The 22,027-nt window shown below is 42.3% G+C and overlaps 1 protein-coding gene across 2 annotated transcripts in view; it reads right to left on the bottom strand.

Moving 5' to 3' along the window:
- Positions 1-22,027, bottom strand: part of LAMA2 (laminin subunit alpha 2) — a 1,313,887-nt gene that overhangs the window by 616,519 nt on the left and 675,341 nt on the right. For both annotated transcript variants that reach the window (XM_073575794.1, XM_073575795.1), the window contains exons 15-16: positions 16,630-16,741; positions 14,454-14,567 (exon numbers count right to left, since the gene is read on the bottom strand). In XM_073575794.1, coding sequence (XP_073431895.1) covers positions 14,454-14,567; positions 16,630-16,741 — 226 coding nt within the window. The remainder of the gene's footprint in view (positions 1-14,453; positions 14,568-16,629; positions 16,742-22,027) is intronic.

The raw sequence follows: 22,027 nt of genomic DNA, 5'->3' as shown, positions 1-22,027 counted from the left end.
AGACTTTGCTTAATAAGATTAGAGTAATAATAAGCTGAGATGTTAGGCAGTCCCATACCTCCACGTAACTTATGTTTGTATAACTGATTCGAAGCAATATGGGCCTTTTTATTTCCCCAAATAAATAAATTAAGGCGTGTCTGCAGACTAGTTAAATAAGAAGTGAAAACAAGCAGGGGAAGAGATCTGAAAACATAAAGGATTTTGGGAAGGAATATTGATTTGGCTACTAGACATTTTCCCCACCAGGAAAATTCTTTGTCCGCATAAAAATTAAGGTCTTTAGAAATGGAGGCGATTAGGGAATCTAGATTAGTGGAAATCAGAGATCCAAGGTTTCTAGAAAACCGCAGACCTAAATAAACAATTTCCCTCTCCGCCCAACCCCAAGAAGAGACAGCCTTTATACTCCTGATTTGAGCATTGGTGAGGTTAAATTGGAAAATTTTAGATTTGGACTCATTAATCTTAAAATATGAAAAGGAGGAAATTTTTTTAAGAAGGGATTGTAAGTGTGGAATAGAGGAGCAGGGATTAGTGAGAGACAGGAGGACATCGTCAGCATATAGACTGATCTTAAATTCCTGATGATCTGTTCAAACACCGTCTATGGAGGAATGATCTCTGATTAATTTGGCTAGCGGTTCTATTGCAAGGGCAAAAAGCAATGGGGAGAGAGTACAACCCTGATGGGTGCCATTAGAAATTGAAAATGGGGATGAAAAGTGATTATTAATGTACATTTTTGCTTGAGGGTCAGAATATAAAGCCATAATTTTGGTGATAAAATATAAATTAAATCCAAATTTTAATAGGGAGCATCTGAGAAAGGTCCAATTCAAGCGATCAAACGCATTTTCTGCATCTAATGAAATTAGAGCAGAAGGAAGTTTTTGGGAATTAATTAACTTTATAATATTTATCAGCCGTCTGTTCCCTTCAATGGATTGCCAGTGTTTGATAAAGCCAATTTGGTCCGTGGAAATTAATTTAGGCAGAATAAGATTAAGACGATTAGCTAAAACTTTAGAATAAATTTTGAGGTCAGTATTTATTAATGAAATGGGACGATAATTAAGAATTTGATCAGGATTAGTATTGGGTTTGGGAATTAGTACGATTGTAGCATCTAAATTTTCTCTAGGGAAGGATCCAACGGACGCAGCGGCATTGAAAAGTTTAGTTAGATGGGGACAAAAATGTTGCGGAAAGACTTATAATAATTGTTACTATAACCATTGGGACCAGGGGCTTTATATGATTTTAATTGACTAATGGTGTCACCAATCTCTTCAGCAGTAAAAGGAGCAGATAAAAAATCTGGCTCCACAGAGTTGAGATTTGGAAGGTTAACCGAAGATAAAAAATTATTAATAGAGTCCGCATCTGGAGCTGGAAGAGAGGGATCAGACCTCAAATTATACAGTTGATTGAAATATTTTGCAAATTCATTTGCAATGTCCTGTGGGTGGGTGAGGGACAATCCCTTAGAAGAAGTAATTTTGTCAATGCGGTTGCGCACTCTAAGCTTCTTCGATTAAACATAAAACGGGTGGATTTATTTAGGGACATATAATGATGAAATTTTGATTACTTTACTGCTGAATCATAGAACAAAAAAATTGTGGCCTTTAATTCATTTCGAAGACAGGATAAATCAGCTAGAGATGTGGAGCTAGAGGAGGGATTTTTAGATAAGGACAATTCCAACTCTTTCTCCTTAATCAAAGCCTGTAAATTTTTAATTTTTTGACGGTTAAAACTTTTTATACGGGAGGATATACGAATAAGAGTGCCTCGTAGAACCGCCTTGTGAGCATTCCACTGGAGGAACGGTTTGGAAGGATCAAATATATTTTCTGAAAAATAAAAATTGAGAGATTTAGATATGTCCTCATGGTAAGTAGGATTTTTAAAAATAGAAGCATTACACTTCCACAACTGCTGATTATTAACAGAGTGCCCCTCAACCAATTTGGCAATAACAGGAGCATGATCTGAAATAGATTTATTTCCAATTGAAACTGAGGAAAATCTAGGGAGAGAAAATACGTCTGACAAAATGAGGTCAATATGAGAGGCAGATAAATGAGAGTCAGAAAAAAATGTATATTCTTTTGAGGTGGAAATGAGACAACGAAAAACGTCAAAAAATTCATTAGTGAAAAGCCAATTATTTCAAGAGGGGAAATTAAATCTACTTGAAGAAGAGGCATCAAGTGAATTATCGGGGACCAAATTAAAATCACCTAAGAATAAAAGAATGCCTCTCTTTAGCAGTTCAAGTTTTTTTAGTAATTTATTTAAAAACCTAATTTGACCTTTAGTAGGAACGTAGATATTGACAATGGTATAAATTTGGGAGTTTATAGAACAGACAAGGACATGAAAATGATCCTTCACATCAACCAATTCCTCCAGCAGTTCGAATGACAAGAAGTCCCTGACTAGGGTCATGACACCTGCCTTTTTAGAGGGACCTGAGGCCTCAAAAACTTGAGGGTAATTTTTTAGGGAAAACGTGGGATGATTTTTAATTTTAAATTTAGTCTCCTGGAGGCACACGACATCTGCTGCAGATTCATTAATTTCTCTCTGAAAGGAAAAATGCCTATTTGGACTATTAAGCCCCTTAACGTTATAAGTAGCTAATGTAAGTACCATAAAAAAAGAGAAAGAAAAATTGGCGTTAAAAAACAATCACTGGCTGGAAAGTGTCAAAAAAGAAAACACTACAAAACTAAGTAACCAAAGAATAAGTTCAAACTTAAAATTGTACAGTGATAGAACCCTGAGAGGGAAACCACAGAAAATGGTTCTCCTACTTGCGCCGGGGGGAAAAGTCTGTGCAGCGCAAGGCTAAGGAAACCCTCATTAACACCTATATCAAATAGACAAATATACAAGCAAAGCACAATATTAAATCATATATCAGATAACCCATAGGCACGTATTACAATAGGCTCAGGTGACATGTCCTGGACCAGCATAAGAAACTGTAGGAACAGAGGACAGGACAGCCTGAGATTTCAGAAATTGGAACCCCTCTTCAGGTGAAAGAAAAGTTGCATTTTTCCCTTTGTGATTAAAAATGAGGTGTAGAGGAAAGCCCCACTTATAAGGAAGGTCTTGCTCCCTCAACACGGAGGTCAGTGATCGAAAGTATTTCCGACCTTCTATAGTTGCTTTAGATAGATCAGTAAACAACTTAAGATGGTGATACGGTTCCGGGAAGCCTCCCTTAATTCTGACCAAATTCTGAATTTTCTCTTTTATGTGGTAGAAATGAATTTTCATAATTAAGTCTCTAGATAGGTCTTTGGGGATGGAAGGAGGCTTGGGAAGACGATGGATACGATCAATGATAAGATCCGTATCCGAAAGATTGGGAATCATCCTCCTAAAAATCCCCTTAACATAGTCAGGAAGCTTGATGGGCGAAATATCTTCCGATATACTCTTGATTTTAATATTGTCCTCCAGATCCGCCAATTTAAGTCGCAACTGGTGTATCTCAGATTTGGACTCCGAGTGGTGTTTTAGAGATAACGTTTGTGATTTTTCCAATTCCCCCAACCTAGTCTCATGGTTATCCAACCGGGCAGTAAAGTGCTCAAGAGTGTCCTGGAAAAGCTTTGTTTGGTTAGACATGTCGATACACATCCAGGCACTGAGTTTTTCAACTAATGTGTTCATATATGCCACAAGGGATGTAGCGCCAGGGAAAGCCCCAGACAACTCCTCAGGCTTTGGCCTAGATTTTTTCGGAGTAGGGTTGGGGGAAGAGGAAGTATAATCCTCTCCCAAGGAATTGGCACTAGAAGACTGTGTACTCCCCCCACCTGAGGGACCCTTCCTCTTTGAAGAGGAAGAAAGATCCATGGTCTCAGAGTTGGTAGAGGACTGTGAGCGCTCCCTGTTAATAGGAGAACGAGACTTAGGCGGACTCAATAGATTAACCGCGTCCCTGAAAATACCACGAGAAGACTTGGGTTCTTTATTTTGTTTTTGTGATCTGGAGACACCTGAAGTTTTAGCCATAGGTAATTTGGAGTTGAAATGACTCATTTTGCCAAGTGATATAACCAAGAACTGAGAAAGAGTAGAATAGCAACTTTATATTAAATAAACTAACCCGGGAGATAATGTCACAGAAGTGTGTAGGGATGTTTTATTTTGAGGTGACCGGCTAGGGACCACCGCTACCCAACGTCAATTTTTACTTTATTTATTTATTTGTTTTATTTTTTTGTTTTTTGTATTTTATTATGTTTTATTTATTATTTCTAATATTATTATTTATTCTGTTTCCTCTGTCCCCTCTCCCTCCAATTTATATATTAAATATTATAATTATACTTTATAAGCTTATTATTTAGTTTTAAATAATTAATATTAGTTATATAGTATATTTGTTATTTATATATTGAATGAGCAACAATCCCCTATACCAATCAGTATGATGAAGTATGTGTATACACTTTTCAATGCAAGCACAGCAAATAAAGCAACATCAAATATTGAGTTCAAACCCACCAAGAAAATGGCCGCCCCCAGCAGCTGTGACACTAGACCCACCAATAAAATGGCCACTACCATAGGCAGCGACTGCAGTCCCCCACAGCTTCCAGACAGGCTGCAATCAACAACGATGTCATAGGCAGAGGTGAGGAAGCCTGTGGAGCGGGAGTATATAGCGATACATGCCTGTCACAGCCAGACATGTCAGGACAATGCAGCTGGGTATCTCCACTTCATTCAGAAGAAGGCCCGGGTGCAGCGATGATGTCACAGGAGGAGGAGCAGCCGGAGTATAGAGGAACAGGGCGAGCCGACAAAGGAACTTCTCAGGCAATGTGCCCTGGTAAAACAGATTAAAAAAAAATCCAAAACCCCCCAGTCCATCAGGGGCATCCCCATAAATGGGGATAGATACATTTTTATTCAATTTTGAGCCCAGAAAAAAAATCGCATATAGCGGTGACGTCACTGGGAGGGAGGGAGGCAGCACCTGCAGCAGTCCCAATCCAAATCTTCACCTGCGATGTGCCCAGGCAAAATAAAGTTAAAAGGGGCGAAAACACCCTGGTTAGACAGGAGCAGTCTTATAGAAGGTCACGGGGGGTTCCAATGTATTTTGTGACGCCACCCGAGTAACTGTGATGTCACTGCTAGAGGAGGAGAAGCCGCAGCACGGCTTAATACAGCAGTCTGTGAGGAGAACTTCTAGGGTGGTGTGCCCAATAAAAGCAAGCAAGAAAGGGATCCCCGACCCCCGGTTCACAAGGGGCAGCCCCAAAATAAGAGTTAGAGCAAATCTCGCTTAACTTTGAACACAGGAAAAAGCCCGCTTATAGTGGTGAAGTCACTAAGAGGGAGGGAGATGGTGCCTGCAGCGGTCCCGGTCTAAATCTTCACCTGTGATGTGCCAAAACTAAACAAAGTTAAAAGGGGGCGAAAACCCCCTTGTTGGGTAGGGGCACACCCACAGAAGGTCCCAGGAGGTGTTTTGAAGTATTTTATGACACCACCTGAATAGCGGTGACATCACTGAAGGGCAGAAGATGGCGCCCAGAGTAGATTCTGACAGGATCTTCACCCCCGATGTGTCAAGGTATAACGCAGTCAAAAGGGGGCTAAAACCGCATGTTTCAACAGGGGTACATCCAGAGAAGGTCCAAGTGGAAGCCTTGAAGCAAATTGGCACAGTATTCAGATTACGAAAATGTCACTGAAAATTGATAAAAGCTCCAAAAGTCAAAAAATTGTGGAAAAATGAGTATACATCCACACAAATGTGATGAAAGGTGAAAAATAAAAGATTTATAAAGAAAAAAGAGGCAGTCTTTGAGTCTTTTTTACCTCAGACAGGGTCTCTCACAGTGACACGGCATCAACCGACGCCATCTTAGCAGGCCGCAGTCTTCGCCACAGGATAAAATGTCCTAGGTATATCCGATTTTGACAGGAAACGTCTTAAAACGTGCCAAACAACTTGCTGAATAAAAGTAAGTATGAATGAGAGCGAAAATTTAGACATTTAGTTGCATAGTCCGTAGCTGTAGAGGGTTACCTCAGGAACACGCACGCAGTGCGACTTACATCACCTGTGCCTAGGCCATGCCCCCCAGAAAGAGAGTTTTTCAACCTCATGCATGGTATTCAATAAGTCCACAGGTGTATCAACGGTTTTAATGATTGTTTGAAAAACGTGCACTGCACGTTCTTTTCTAGATGAATTAAAAAAAGTTCCATAGTAACTAGAGCATAAAATAATAATTGTGAAAAGGGAAAAAAAAGAAGAAATAAAAAACTTTTCACAGAACCATTCACATATGGGCGGTTTGCAGTTAACTGTTTCATTATCTTTCACCTGGTTTCTACCTTTATATTTCCACTGCTGTTTGTTGATACTAAACTGAGTTTAAGAACACACTGTGTTCGAAACGCATTCAGTAGTTACCACCACCCTCCCTTGAACTAGTCCAATATGTCCTAGCAGCATTTTGTTTTTTAAATATGGAACACAAATAAAGTTTTTCTTTGATTTTATTTGGATGAAGCTGGATTTCCTTTTTCCTTCACAAATAAGGTTTATTTGTCAGAGAGGGGAAATCAAGTAAACAGCGAAATGAGCTAAAGCAGCTTTTGCCTTTCAACTTTTTTTAATTATTTCATAATGGATGTGTTCAAAATAATAAAATCATACTGTACCCTTCCCAGGTCCAATACTACATTTCAATTGCTGACCCCTTGATTTTGTGAAGGCTGCAGTAGTGGCGTAATGTCAACAACACTGCAAACAATAACTGGGCTTAATGGTTCTACTGATGGAGACAGTACAAGCACTGTGATTGGCTACAGTACTATAGACGTTATCTCGCTCCTCCAACCGGTCCACAATAATGGCATCAGGCAGTAGTGTGGCGCCAGTAGCAGCAGACCATGCGGCCACTATGTAATCTGTGAGTCGGGGGCCCAGTGCCAGCAGCGCCCACCACCTCCCACCCTACATCACACTTTCCAATGTATCTACATCCTGGATGCAAATGCAGTTGAAAGCAATCATAGAACAGGGAGCTGTCAATTCCTTCCTCATTCACTCTCTCTGTGCTTCTTATGTCTCAGCTCCATTGGCATAATGATGTCACTACATCACACATGCTGTGCAGAGCTTCACATCACACACTGCAAAGACCAGAGCAGCCAGCAGGGGAGCAGAGAGAGGGATTTGCTTATATAAATTAATGAATGCATTATGGGGCCATTATACCATTTGGAGGGCTATGCGGAGGCCATTATGTTATTTGGATGACTATGTGGGAGCCATCATACTGTTTGGAGGGCTATGTGTTGGGTCATTATACTGTTTGGAGGACTATATGAGGACCATTATACTGTTTGGATGGCTATATAGCCATCAATAAACTGTAGGGAGGTCTATTTTGGGTTCATTATACTGTTTTAAGGACTATGTGGGGCGGTTGTATACTTGGAGTGCTGGGTGCTGGTCATTATACAGTGTGGATGGTTGTGTAATGTTCATCTTACTGTTTAGACCAAAGGTCTCAAACACGAGGCCCGCGGTGCACCACATGTCTCACTCCCTGAGGCAGGGGGAAGGCGCGCATTCTGGAGCATGCGATCCGCGATGGCTGTTCTGTGTGCACACTCTGCACAGGACCGGGCATGAGGTCACAGGAGGGGGAGGAGTCAGGGGTCACATGATCAGTGGCCTCCGTGTATGCAAGACGCTGCTGTCTGTGCTGGTTGTCATGGAGCTGGATGAGGTAAAGTTTCTGTGTGGGGTCAGGAGGGGTTTACAGAGTGGATGTAGCAGAGCTGTGTCTGTACGGAGTGGAGCTGTGTGTATATAAGGTGTATGGAGCCATGTGTGTATGGAGCGGAGCCCTGTGTACAAGGTGTATGGAGCAGAGGCATGCCATGTGTGTACAGAGCCGCATGTGAACCAGGTGTATGGAGCAGAGCCCTGTGTGTACGAGGTGTGCGGAGTGGTACCGTGTGTATATGCGGTGTATGGAGCGGAGCCATGTGTGTACGAGGTGTACGGAGCGGAGCCGCGTGTGTATGATGTGTACGGAGCGGAGCGTGTGTGTACAAGGTGTACGGAGTGGAGCCATGTATGTACAGAACGGAGCAGAGCGGGGTGTGTACGAGGTGTACAGAGCGGAGTCGTGTGTGTACGAGGTGTACGGAGCGGAGCCTTGTGTGTACGAGGTGTACGGAGCGGAGCCGCCTGTGTACGAGGTGTACGGAGCGGAGCCGTGTGTACGAGGTACATGGAGCGGAGCCGCGTGTGTACAAGGTGTATGGAGCAGAGCCGTGTGTGTATGAGGTGTACGGAGCAGATCCACTTGTGTAAGAGGTGTACAGAGCGGAGCCACTTGTGTACGAGGTGTACAGAGCGGAGCCGCATGTGTACGAGGTGTACGGAGCAGAGCCGCGTGTGTACGAGGTGTATGGAGCAGAGCTGCGTGTGTACGAGGTGTTCGGAGCGGAGCCACTTGTGTACAAGGTGTACAGAGCGGAACCGTGTATGTACGAGGTGTACGGAGTGGAGCTGTGTGTGTACGAGGTGTACAGAGCAGAGCCGTGTGTGTACGAGGTGTACGGAGCGGAGCCGTGTGTGTATGAGGTGTATGGAGTGGAGCCGTGTGTACGAGGTGTGCGGAGCCGCGTGTGTACGAGGTGTGAGGAGCAGAGTGGTGTGTGTACAAGGTGTATGGAGCGGAGCCATGTGTGTACGAGGTGTATGGAGTGGAGCCATGTGTGTACGAGGTGTATGGAGCGGAGCCGTGTGTGTATGAGGTGTGCGGAGCCACGTGTGTACAAGGTGTGCGGAGCAGAGCCGTGTGTGTACGAGGTTTACGGAGCAGAGCCGTGTGTGTACGAGGTGTACGGAGTGGAGCCCTGTGTGTAAGAGGTGTATGGAGTGGTGCCGTGTGTGTACGAGGTGTACTAAGTTTGAAAGGAGTGCGGCCACCCAGCTCAAATTTTTTTTATGTGCGGCCCATTTACTCTGCCGAGTTTGAGACCTCTGGTTTAGACGCTTGTGCAAAGCCTATTTTACTGGTTGAAGGACTAATGGGGCCATTATACTGTATGGAGTCCATTATACTGTGTGGAGGGTTGTGTGGTGGCCATCATACTATATGGGTATACTATACTATATATTGGGCATACTATGCTATATATTATATATACTATATACAATCACACCTCTTTCCTCCCCTCTTTTGAAGTCCACTCTGTCCGCATCTACTCTCCCTCCAACCTCCAAGTGGCCGTCATATACCGACCTCCAGGCCCGACCCCTGCGTTTATCGACCAATTCTCTACCTGGCTTCTTCACTTTCTTTCAACTGAAATCCCCACTATCATGGGTTTGAAAGGAATGCGGCCATCCAGCTCAAATTTTTTATATGTGCAGCCCATTTACTCTGCTGAGTTTGAGACCCCTTGTGTAGATGGTTGTGCAAAGCCCATTTTACTGGTTGAAGGACTAATGGGGCCATTATACTGTATGGAGTCCATTATACTGTGTGGAGGGTTGTGTGGTGGCCATCATACTATATGGGTATACTATACTATATATTGGGCATACTATGCTTTATATTATATATACTAAATACAATCACACCTCTTCCTTCCCTGTTCCTCGCCTCTTTTGAAGTCCACTCTGTCTGCATCTACTCTCCCTCCAACCTCCAAGTGGCCGTCATATACCGACCTCCGGGCCCGACCACTGCTTTTATCGACCAATTCTCTACCTGGCTTCTTCACTTTCAACTGAAATCCCCACTATCATGGGTGACTTTAACATCCCCACTGATACCCTTCAGTCAACAGCCTCCAAACTCCTGTCCCTTACTTCATCTTTTGGACTTGCTCAGTTGTCCTCCTCAGCCACTCACACAGACATACATTAGACCTGGTCTTCACCCGTCTCTGCTCTCTATCTAACTTCACCACCTCCCCTCTTCCTCTGTCCAACCACCATCTACTCACTTTCTCATCCCTGTCCACCTCCCCTGTGACCCCTGTCCAGCAACATGCACACCCACGCAGAAACCTCACACACCTAGACACCCATATGCTCTCTGACTCTATTCTACCACTTGCATCCATTTCCTCACTCCACAACACAGATAGTGCCACTGCTTTCTACAATGCCACTCTCACATCAGCTATTAACCCAGTTGCCTCTCTCATTCATGGCAGAGTGTGACATATCAACAGACAACCCTGGCACAATAGCATCACTAAAAAGCTCCGGCAAGTGTCCAGGGCTGCAGAGTGGCGTTGGAAGAAAACAAATTTGCAAGACGACTTCACTGCATTCAAACAGTCAATACTCACTTTCAAATCTGCCCTCACCTCTGCTAAACAGGCCTACTTCACAACCCTCGTATCTTCCCTATCCTACAACCCCAAACAGTTATTCAAAACTTTTAACTCCCTCCTCCACCGAGGACTTTGCCCCACACTTCAAAAATAAGATCCACCAAACAAGGCAAGTCTTCATTGTTCAACCACCACAACCCCTTTGTATACCAGACAATGCCCAAATCCAATAACTTCACTCACCAACATCACTGAAGGGGAGCTTAATTGTCCCCTCTTCAAATTGCATCTCATCATGTGTGCACTCAACCCCTTCCCATCCCACCTCCTTCCTCCCCACCCCTCTTATCCCATCCCTAGCCCACCTCTTCAACCTATCACTAACTTCTGGTACCTTCCCTTCTGCTTTCAAACATGCCACAATCACGCCTATCCTTAAAAAGCCAACCCTTGACCCAACCGCTATGTCCAGCTATCGCCCAATATCACTGCTCCTATTTGCTTCCAAACTCCTGGAGCAGCACGTCCACACTGAACTTTCCTCCCACCTCTCATCTAACATGCTCTTTGACAATCTACAATCTAGTTGCCTCCCCCATCACTCCACTGAGACAGCCCTGACCAAAATTACTAATGACCTACTTACAGCCAAAGCTAATGGACAATACTCTATACTCAATCTTCAACACCTGTCCTCTGCTTTTGACACAGTTGACCACTGCCTCCTACTACAGATCCTCTACTCCTTTGGCAACAAAGACCTCGCCCTATCCTGGATCTCCTCATACCTTTCCAATCTCACATTCAGCATCTCCCACTTCAACACTACCTCCTCATCCCACCCTCTCTCTGTTGGAGTCCTCCAAGGCTCTGTTCTATGTCCCCTACTCTTCTCAATCTATACGCTTGGCCTGGGACAACTCATAGAATCCCATGGATTCCAGTACCACCTTGTCATGGTTTATTCAGAATGCTGGGCAGGCGGTGTAGGGGTTAATTGGTAGAGCCTCCTTCTGGGTCTGGGGAGGGTTTTTATAGCTTCAGGTGAGGGCCCTCCCCTGTCGTTTATACTCCTATTTTGAGTGTGCCCGACCCTGCTCCGTTTGTGCTCTCATCTGTCCTGGTATGATTGTTTGGTGTATGATCTGGTTTGTCCTCGGTTTACGTCTCTTGGATTCTGATTTTGTACTTGTGTGTCCATCCTGTGTATGACCCCTGGCTTTGTTCCTGACCTCCCTGTGATCGCCCCTCTGGTACTTCTGCCTCCATCCCATGTGTGACCCTCTGCTATGTCTGACCATTCTCTGACTCACGATTCTGTACCTCGTTTTCCCGGACTGTGCATGACCTCCGTTTTGCCTGACTCTGAGTTTTCTACCATCTCTAAAAGCAGGATGCTAAGCCCCGCCCCCTTGCTGTCACATGACCGTAGGTCCTGTGCCTGCTTGCTAAAGCTTCAGCGTTCAGGTCCTGTGCATCTGTACTTTCCGGCTATCCCTGTCCCCGGGGCCCCTACAGTACGGGTGAGTCCCTGCTCAGCGGAGGCTGCACGCTGTCGCTGTCAGGAGCCTGATACACCTGTATGCTAACAACACTGAGCACTAAATCTGTGGCCCAGACATCACCTCTCTGTTGTCCAGAATCCCAGAGTGTCTATCAGCCATAGCCTCCTTCTTCTCCTGTTGCTTCCTCAAACTCAATGTGGACAAATCTGAACTCATCATCTCTCCTCCATCTCACAGATCTTCCTTACCTGACCTATCTATCTGAATTAATGACATCACGCTTTCCCCCATACCGGAAGTCCACTGCCTCGGAGTAATCCTTGACTCTGTCCTGTCCTTCAAACTGGACATCCAAGCTCTTTCCACCTCCTGTCACCTCCAGCTCAAAAATATTTCCAGAATCCATCCTTTCCTCAACCCTCAATCTATTAAAATGCTTGTACATGCCCTCATCATCTCCCGCCTCGACTACTGCAACATCCTTTTCTGTGGCCTCCCTGCTAACACCCTCATCCTCTCCAGTCCATCCTTAACTCTGATGCCTGACTAATTCATCTCTTTCCTCACTACTCCTCCACAAATATCTTCACTTGCTCCCATTCCCTCTGCGTATCCAGTTCAAATTACTAATTCTGACCTACTAGGACATTTATAACCTGTCTCCTCCATATATCTCTGAACTAATCTCCCAATATCTTCCCTCACGTAATCACCAGTCCTCCCAAGACACCTCCTTCTCTCCTCCACATTTATTCGCTCCTCACCTAACCACCTCCAAAATTTCTCCTGAATATCCCCCATCCTCTGGAATTCTGTGCCTCAACATGTTCGACTATCAACCACATTTGGATCCTTCAGACGGAACCTGAAAACCCATCTCTTCAGGAAAGTTTAAAGCCTGCAATGACCCTGCTGCCTCCTCACCACTACTGGAGCTTCTGCCTCACCATCACCAGAGCTGCTGCAACCCCCAACCTACTGTCTCCTTCCCCACCATCCTGCAGAATGTAAGCCCACAAGGGCAGGGTCATCTCCCCCTGTATTAGTCTGCGATTGTTAGTTTGTTTACTGTATGTGATATCTGTAATTTGTATGTAACTTCTCATGTGCAGTACCATGGAATCAATGGTGCTATATAAATGAATAATAATAATGGGGACTATTTAACTGTACGGAGGGCCTTTATACTATATGGATGGCTATGTAGAGGCCACCATACTGTGTGTGAGGGTCTGTGGAGACCATCATATTGTGTAAGGGTTACTGTGGCGGTATCATTCTGTGTTGGGGTCACTGTCGGGGTATCATAATTTGCGGGGTGGACTATAGGGTTATACTATGAGTTTGGTGGGTATTGTGGAGGAGTTCTCTATAGGGATATCATACTGTGTTTGGGGGCACTTTTGATGGCACTTTATTTTATGGGAGCCATGAAAGGAATATTATTTATTTATTTATTAATTTCTTTTTAGTGAGGAAGCCCAAATAAGAGCTTCGGTTATGGGCCCCACGATTTCTATGTATACACTTGTCAGCAGAAGCTGACAAGTAATGCTGGATATAGTGAGTAACAGTTAACAAAATATGTTTTAAAGGGAAAACCCCTTTACAGAGAATACAAGTTTAGTACAGGATAATAAAGGCCATCAGGCATAGCAATTGCCTCTGGACATACTTGGGAAGCATTTTATCAGTCACCTGTTTTTAACACATTGAATAACAATACTTTTTAGATGTAGTCATTGAAAACTGATACAAGTGAAAGCATGCCTCTGTTCAGTCACATGCAGCTTCTGGTTTTCTCATTTGAATTTAAGAGTAAATGTATTAAAGGAAATCTGTCAGCTGGTTTTGGCGGGCGATGAAACCGAGGTCGGTCCTGTTCGATGGGCGGTGTTCCAGATGTGTGCCACCTCCCCATCCTTGGCCGCCGTCCGCAGTTTTTTGAGGAATAGGAGTAGGTGTCCGCCATTTGTTGCATGTGCGCTAAGCATTCTTGGCCAGCACACGCGCCAAAAAGCCTGACTGCACATGCGCCAGTTAACTAAGCCCCGGAAGTATTTTGCTGTGTTCCGGGGCTTAATTAACCGGATCAAGGCTTCCTAAATCGTCTATATGAGTCTATAGGTCATAGCAAGCTGAATAACATCATATAATGAAATCAGATAACAAGTGTTAAGTTGTTAAGAGAGGACACGTGAGGCAAAGTCACAGTTCTGCCTTTCTCTATGGGAATTTCTATTGAGTCAGACCTATGGGCGTCTACTTTTTCATCTCTATGATGCGGCTTATTTTAGATTGGACAGTGTCATAGTGGGTATAAACTAAAAATCTGAAAATATTGAAAATGCCCAGCTGAAAGAAAAGAAAATTGGTGCCAGTAATATCAGCGCCTTGTACCTTCACAGCAGAGTGGAGAAAAAAAAACAAACAAAAAAATCCTCTTTCATCTACATTCCTACTACTTTTATATGCAGAAATGTAGAGCTCATAATCTTTGTCAAAGGTCCTCCTTAAATACAAGTGAATATCTTCCATTGGAGTTGGGCACTGATTTGCAAACAAACACTGAGTAATACTTACTTTACAGAATCCGGTATTATCATCACATGAGTCAGAGTGACCAAAACATCGACATGGCTCACACTTTCCACCAAACAATGTGCCATTTACTCGCCTGTGTCCCGGCAAACAGGACTGCAAAATAGAAAGAGTTAGTTACAGAGGAACATTATCTGTTTTGAATTAGAAAAAAATTTGAAGGCAAGGACAAAAATTAAAGTAACACCCTTCCTCTTAGCAGTGATAAATGTGCATGCTGTGCGTTCCAACTGACCTTACCATCACCTTTAACTGGAAGGCTAAATGGAGCATACGCTTCAACTTTCTTCTGATGTGGTGCAGAAAGACAGAAAATAGAAAGAATATGAAGGAAAAGAATAAGAACAGCCTTAAAGGAAACAAAACATATTGAAGAAAAATAAAGAAGTAAAAAGATAGTGAAATGACAGTTTCAAAGAGAATCACACTGTCAGTAATACTAAGTGCTCTGCTGTATACCAACTACTAGTAGTATTACTAATGTAATTACTAATGTATTTGGTTATACAAGTGAACAATGTTATATTATGTGATGTTTTGGGACTATGATACATAATAGTTTAAAAATCGTTGTTGATCTAGAAGAATAAAATTCTGCATATTGCTAAAAATTGGTTAACGACCTCTGAGACACCATGTGATATCTCTTCACGTGGTTGTGTCTTCCAATAGAAAAACAAGAGGCAATGTTTTTGTACATAAGGGGATGATTCCATGTTTTAGATCTGCATTAATACTACAGAATACTCTACATCAGACTATTAATTCTCAAATCAGATTCACATTTAGGCCACATTCACAGATGCAGTATTTAATCAGTATTTCACATCAGCATTTTGAAGCCAGAATCAGGAGAGGAACAATCAGAGGAAAAGTATAACAGAAACAAGTCACCACTTCAACACGCCTCCTTTTGGCTTTCAAATACTGATGTAAAAAAGTGACCAAATCCTGAACGTGTGAACTTAGTCTTAGGCTGGAGTCACACACAACGAATAAAAAATCGGTCCCATTTTAACCGGTACGAAATCGCACAAAGAATTCTTGTCCAGGGATCCGTCTGTCATGCCATTTTCTGGCGATGAACCGATTTTATTTGCATCTAAGCACCAAATTGACATCCAATGTCAATGCCTGATGCTCTTTCCTGTTGACCTGGAGAAGTCTTGCGATTTAATCGCAAGTCACACGTGTGGTGCGTTTTCAATGCGATTTTTAATCGCATCCATAGACTTGCATTGTCGAATCCGATCCGAAAATCGGTGAAAATCGCAGCATGCTGCGATTGTCTCGGTCCGAGGAACGGATCCAATAAAAAAATGCATGATGGGAGCAGCACCATAGAATAACATTGGGACGAATGCAATGCGATTTTTTATCTCATTGCATTTGTCCGATTTTATCGCTAGTGTGACTCTGGCCTAACTGCTCTAATTGCATGTACTATATAAAGAAAGGTTATCATTATCAGAAGTATGCTGTTATTATTGTCGTGATTATCATTTTTACTGTCATACCATAGGTTGTTTATATATTTTAATAAAAGGGGCAATGGAAGATAAGGAGACATTTGAAATTCTACTAAACAATAAAAAAGAGCAAAAATGGTAGACATTTTGCCCATCTACATTATATCAAAAACAGTGCAATCTAAGATCTATTTCCACTTTCATGAGGTGCTCCAAAGAGTATATTGTTATTAGATTATATGGAAAAATCTCCGATAGTTGTGAGATTATTAGTTTTTTGGACTACCACACTACTACTGGGCAGCACGGTGGCTCAGTGGTTAGCTCCTGGGTTTGAATCCCACCAAGGACAACATCTGTAAGGAGTTTGCATGTTCTCCCCGTGTTTGCGTAGGTTTCCTCCGGATTCTCCAGTTTCCTCCCACATTCCAAAGACATACTTATAGGGAGTTTAGATTGTGAGCCTCATCGGGGACAGTGATGATAATGTGTGCCAACTGTAAAGCACTGCGGAATATGTTAGCGCTGTATAAAAATAAAGATTATTATTATTACTACTTGAAAGTGTATAAAACACTATTGTAAGGCAACCTTCAGGCCCATAGTGAAATAGCTACCCTAAGTCTGTTATAATCAGAACTGAGCAGAACATTTAGGTGACATGCTGTAATACTGAAATAAAAACTTACTTCACAAGAAGTACCACTGTATCCCGGAGGACACTGACATATTTCAACATCAAAAGCTGTGCGTCCACTCTGTAAGGAATCCTCAGCTAGCTCAATGGCAACTGAGCTTAATCTAAAATGTTACAGATAAAAAAGTAATGTGAGTAAAACACCCGTAAAAGTGTATAGAAACACGAGCTATGTGTAATATGCTTCAATAAGCCAGTACTCACACTTGTGTTGTAGGTCTCTGTCGACAATTGAGTCACACTTAACACTAATTATGGCTTTGTTGTATGCTATTACTATGCATCAAATTACTGATAATGCAGAAGTAAGCATATCCTAAAGAAACCCTGGCACAAGGAAATCTTGAGCTGATGTCTTTACTTTTGCATTATCTTACTGTGTCAGTCAAATAAAGGTTAGATGGTTGAGGCCTCTTCATTTGGTTAATAAAAATGTCTGCTTTTAAAAAAGCTCTCAGTCAGACATCATTGACATTTGTTGTACATAAAACACGAACCATTGTTCCTAAGTGTTTTGGATCCAATTTTCATAAGTGTTTAACCAGTCTGTACGTTTTTACCATCAGTGAAGAACTAATGAAAAAGTAAATAAGCTACCAATGTTCTCCTATTCATTACAGTGTTAAAGAGAATCTGTCAGCATATTTTGATATGTAATCTGAGAGCAGCATAATCTAGCGACAGAGAGCCTGATCCCAACAATATATCATTTACTGGATTGCTTGTCAGAAAGCTTCCAATCTTCCAATCAGTGGTGGAGGCAGTCACAGTGCATCATTGACACCGGGAACATTGGCCCACATGTCAGATTATGCCTTGCAGATCCTAAAAAGGGACCCCCGCATTGCCAAAATGATGAACGATGACGACTACTGGTTGGCCAGCATCCTGGATCCACGCCATAAAGGCAAATTCCAAAACATCATGCCACAGGAGAACCTTGACCTAATATTGGCTAACAAATAAGCAACTCTGGTAAACCGGTTGTTTGAGGCATTCCCAGCACACAGCAGCGGTGATGGTTCTCACACGAGCCATAGGGGCCGGGGGCAGCTTGGAAGAGGTGTTGGTGGTGCACACATCAGAAGTGGCGTTGGAGACAGGGGTTTCATGACCATGTTGTGGACTGATTTTTCAAGTCCCGCTCACACGATTGGTAATACTGCATCGATTGAAAGTGACACGAGACAGCACTTGTCAACTATCGTTACAAACTACTTCTCGTCCCATATCAATGTTCTCCCTCACAGGTCATTCCCATTTGACTATTGGGCAGCTAAACTGGACACCTGGCCTGAATTGGCACAATATGCCTTACAGGAGCTCGCTTTCCCAGCTAGGAGAGTGCTATCGGAAAGAGTCTTCAGTGCTGCTGGATCAATCCTGACAGAAAAAAGGACCCGTCTCTTGACCCAAAATGTGGATGATCTAACCTTCATTAAAATGAACCATGCATGGGTTTCCAAGGATTTACCCTGATGACACATAGGTTGCCAGAAAAATGGCTTTCTTTGGTCCTCCTCTTCCTGGGACTTGACCAATTTCGCCTTTAGCAGCAGGTGAATGTCCCACTTCAACATATGCCATTTTGTAAACCTCCCTAACTGGGTTGCCTCCTCCCCCCATGGCCGGGGTCACCACCTAGCGCACGCAACCGTGCGAGTGCCGTTGCCCTGGACAGGTGGGTGGGCCGACTCTTGGGCGTGGGCACTGGCACAGGGTCCCTCATAGTGCAATCAAGTGTCTCTGACGGTGGGGGTGCACACCCACCATCAGACACACTGCCGTACTATGAGGGGCCCTGTGCCAGTGCCGTCGCCAACGAGTGGGCCCCCCCTGCTTGCTCAGGATCACAGCACTTGCAAAGTTGAAATACTTACCTCTCCCTGCTCCACTGCCATGACGTCTTCCGTGTTTCCTTACAGTGATATTCTGATCAGAGAGCGCAATGACATCACGTCATGTGTAGCTCATCATATATTGTTTCAAACATTATATGGGACCAATGATTCTGTATGGTGAAATATATGAGCCTCATTACTCTGTATAGCGCACTATGCGGTGGCCATAATACTGTATGGAGTAATATACTGTCCGTTTTTGGAGCTATTGGAGAATTTAAAATGGATATCAGTCATGAGATGTAAAAAGTGAAGTATTTTTCATTGTACTATACCGCTATTTCTCTGCCGTAGCGGAGCATCATGAGTTGTGTTGCGTGTTAAAGGGGTGCTCTTTGGCCCAGGGCACATGAAAACCTGGAGCCAGCCCTACCCCCCCAAAAAATTTAGCCAAATAACCCCCATTTTTCAGTGTGTAACTAGTATTATGAAGTAAATTAAGGTTGAAATGCTTTAGTAATAAGAATTGATGTTTTTGGCATTCAAAAGGGCACTGTAGGTGTGTTTTCTGTCCTCCACTCCCTGCCGACTTTGCTTCCCCATTGACTTGCATTGGGTTTCGTGTTTCAGTCGGCCTTCGACTTTTCACGATAATCTGCCGATTTCGTTCGACCCGACTTTTGCGAAAGCCGGGTTTCACGAAACCCGACTCGACCCGAAAAAAGGCACAGTCGCTCATCTCTAATGCCCAGGTAAATGGCTTATGAGGTTTGATTCTTCTTACAGATTCTGTTTAATCACAAACACATGGACTGTTTTAATCACATAGATTAAACACTGATACCATTCATCTGCTGTCTGTGATTTTCATTAACCCACAGACTTGTATTAATAATTTCTGTCTGTGAATTCAGTCAAAATTGGACATGTCTCTGATTTTGTTTGATGAGCGAATTTGTTCGGATTCGGTTCCGAATACGATCGGTAGTGAATATTGTTTTCACAATATTAGTCGAACACAGCTGAATTTCATTAGAGTCAATGGGAGTAGACATCGGCGAATATGTTCAGAAGCAATCATAAGACATACATTCGGCACGAGTAGGGAACCAATATGGCACAAATATGGCAAGTTCAGATTTAGCGACCGAATCCGAACAAATTCGCTCAACTCTAGTGACTAGCACTGTAGAATTTAATGAACACATGTTCTACTCATGAAAATCACAGATAGAAGACTTACATGTTTCACAAACATCTAAATAGGGACCAGTAGTGTCAAGGTCACCACTCTCTAATTATCATGTAAAATCCTTCCACCATGATTTAGTTTTCTTTTGTTTTATTGACATCATATTTACTATACACACTAGATATTATCGATTTAAAACATTAATACAATTCCTAATATTTTTGCATTTTTTAATCATGAATTTTAATGTACAGTATGTAAGATCGACTGATTCCAAGCACCTCTTACCATCTAAACAGTAATAAAAGATTAGAATTTGAAGGACACATGGGCACATGGATGGCATTCAAAAGTAATGTGTTTATTTTTTTACTAACTGCTAAAAAAATAAATAAAAAATTGAAAACATGAGCAAAAATAAAATAGACTTCAGAAAAGGCTGAAATGGAATCATGACCTGCTGCAGATAAAAAAGTCACAAAACACACAAAACTAGACAAAAAAATAGTCACAAAGGCAATGATGATTCGGAGCCTCCGTTCAAATCACATCCAATAGTTTTCTTTAACCCAAATCTTTAAAATATTATATTTAAAATATCAGCTGGCTATTCTTCATCAAAGAGGGATCTACCAAAAGCAAAAAGTATATCATGTGTTATACATACAAAAATGAAGGCAGCACTCCCATAATAGAAAACTAAAAAAAAAGTAATAGCCCGTAGTGACGGCAATGTTTCGGTCAATTGAAGTCTTTTCTCAAACATCATGTGTTATGATTTTTTTTAACTAGCTAATATCTCTCACTCCTGCTACGTTACTGTATATACTGTATGTCAAAAATAGTTTTATGAGAAAACAAAAACATTACCTAGTTTTAAAACTGCATATAGGCACAGTAATTGAATGTAGAGCTCTTTAGCAATGTTAAATATTTTGCTTTATTGCTTATCTGGAAAGAAATTCTAACAAATATTCCAACACCAGCTATAAAATCCAATCCTTTTTCAACAGAATGCTTCGAATCAGCCAAAATAATGCAAAATACAACCCATAAAAGCAAACGACAGAACTCTGTTGGTTTGCTTTAATGCATAATGGACAGAGGCAGGCTACACTGTTGGCTGGGAATGAACAGTCATGCCACGTTAAATGTCCCATCTGTCCTGCATATTAGAAAGCAATAAAGGGACAGGTTCCCCAGAATGCTGTCAGCTGCACAGATTAGAAACCTGATTTCTTTTTTTTTTTCCTGTTTCATTTCATCACGTCTCTTCCTAAACATTAGATCTAGCACATTTATTTTCTGATTCACTTTCTTCTATTTTATAGAACACAGCACGATATAACACAATGCACATGTACTCTCCTGCATACAGTACCCGTGGAGGGTTTTAAAATGATAACATTAACATAATAAATACACTGTGCTTCAAACAAATATTTACCAACAAAGGCGTTATATCTTTGTATTTTTCTTTGTTAGCAGAAGGCCAACATTAGTACACTGCAGTCTATGCAAGATATTCACTTACAATGAAAGAATGCCTCACAGATACTATAAATGCTCTAAATATTAAAATTTGTATCTATGTCTTGTACTTTTACAACTGGTTTCATTCTTTTCAATATGATATAGTAATTAGTGATAAGCAAACGTGCTCGGTGAAACTCGGATATTACTAGAGTATCTGGGAGCTCGGATATGCTCGGCACTCGGCGAGCATTGGCTGGAGCTCAGATTGAATGCTTGAATCACCGTCACAAATGTATGGCACCTGTTGCTCTGCCAATAAGCAAGCGGAGATTGCTTGCCAGTCACTGTAATGCTGTAGCCATCTTGATATTCGCATTACTGTGATTGGCTGGCTGCATTACCTCATCAGAGGTTATAAAAGGATAGAAGCCATTGCACAGCTCAGAGACAGTTGTGATTGGAGGGAGAGAGTAGTTGTCCAGACCTGTGTGCACAGTTACAGGAATCAGAGTCCTGTAGTGGTGATACTGTTGCTGCTGCTGACCCCTCATAATAAAAGTATAAGGGCCAATCTTGATCTTTGCTGTTTCAATGTGATACATTCTACATTTAACCTTGGGACAGCTGATGGAGCAAAGGGAGTGACAGAATACAGACTTTACCATTGTTAAAAGTATAGCTGCTGCATGTCACCACAATTTTTTTTCTTTGAGTGAAATTACATAAGTTTGAAGTAAAAAAAAATGCTTGGCCTGCTGCAGGTGATCACACTTTTTGTTCCAAAAATTGACTGTTTTCATCCATACAGTTTTACCTGCTTTGTGTGAAATTAGGGTGGTGTAATGTAAAAAAAATTTCTTGGTCTGCTGCAGGTGACCACA

Source organism: Dendrobates tinctorius, unplaced genomic scaffold (genome assembly GCF_039654945.1).
Source record: "Dendrobates tinctorius isolate UK_male_01 unplaced genomic scaffold, ASM3965494v1 ptg000046l, whole genome shotgun sequence".
NCBI classification, from domain to species: Eukaryota; Metazoa; Chordata; class Amphibia; order Anura; family Dendrobatidae; genus Dendrobates; species Dendrobates tinctorius.
The sequence above is the reverse complement of the archived record's forward strand: the minus strand, read 5'-3'. Positions and strand labels throughout refer to the sequence as shown.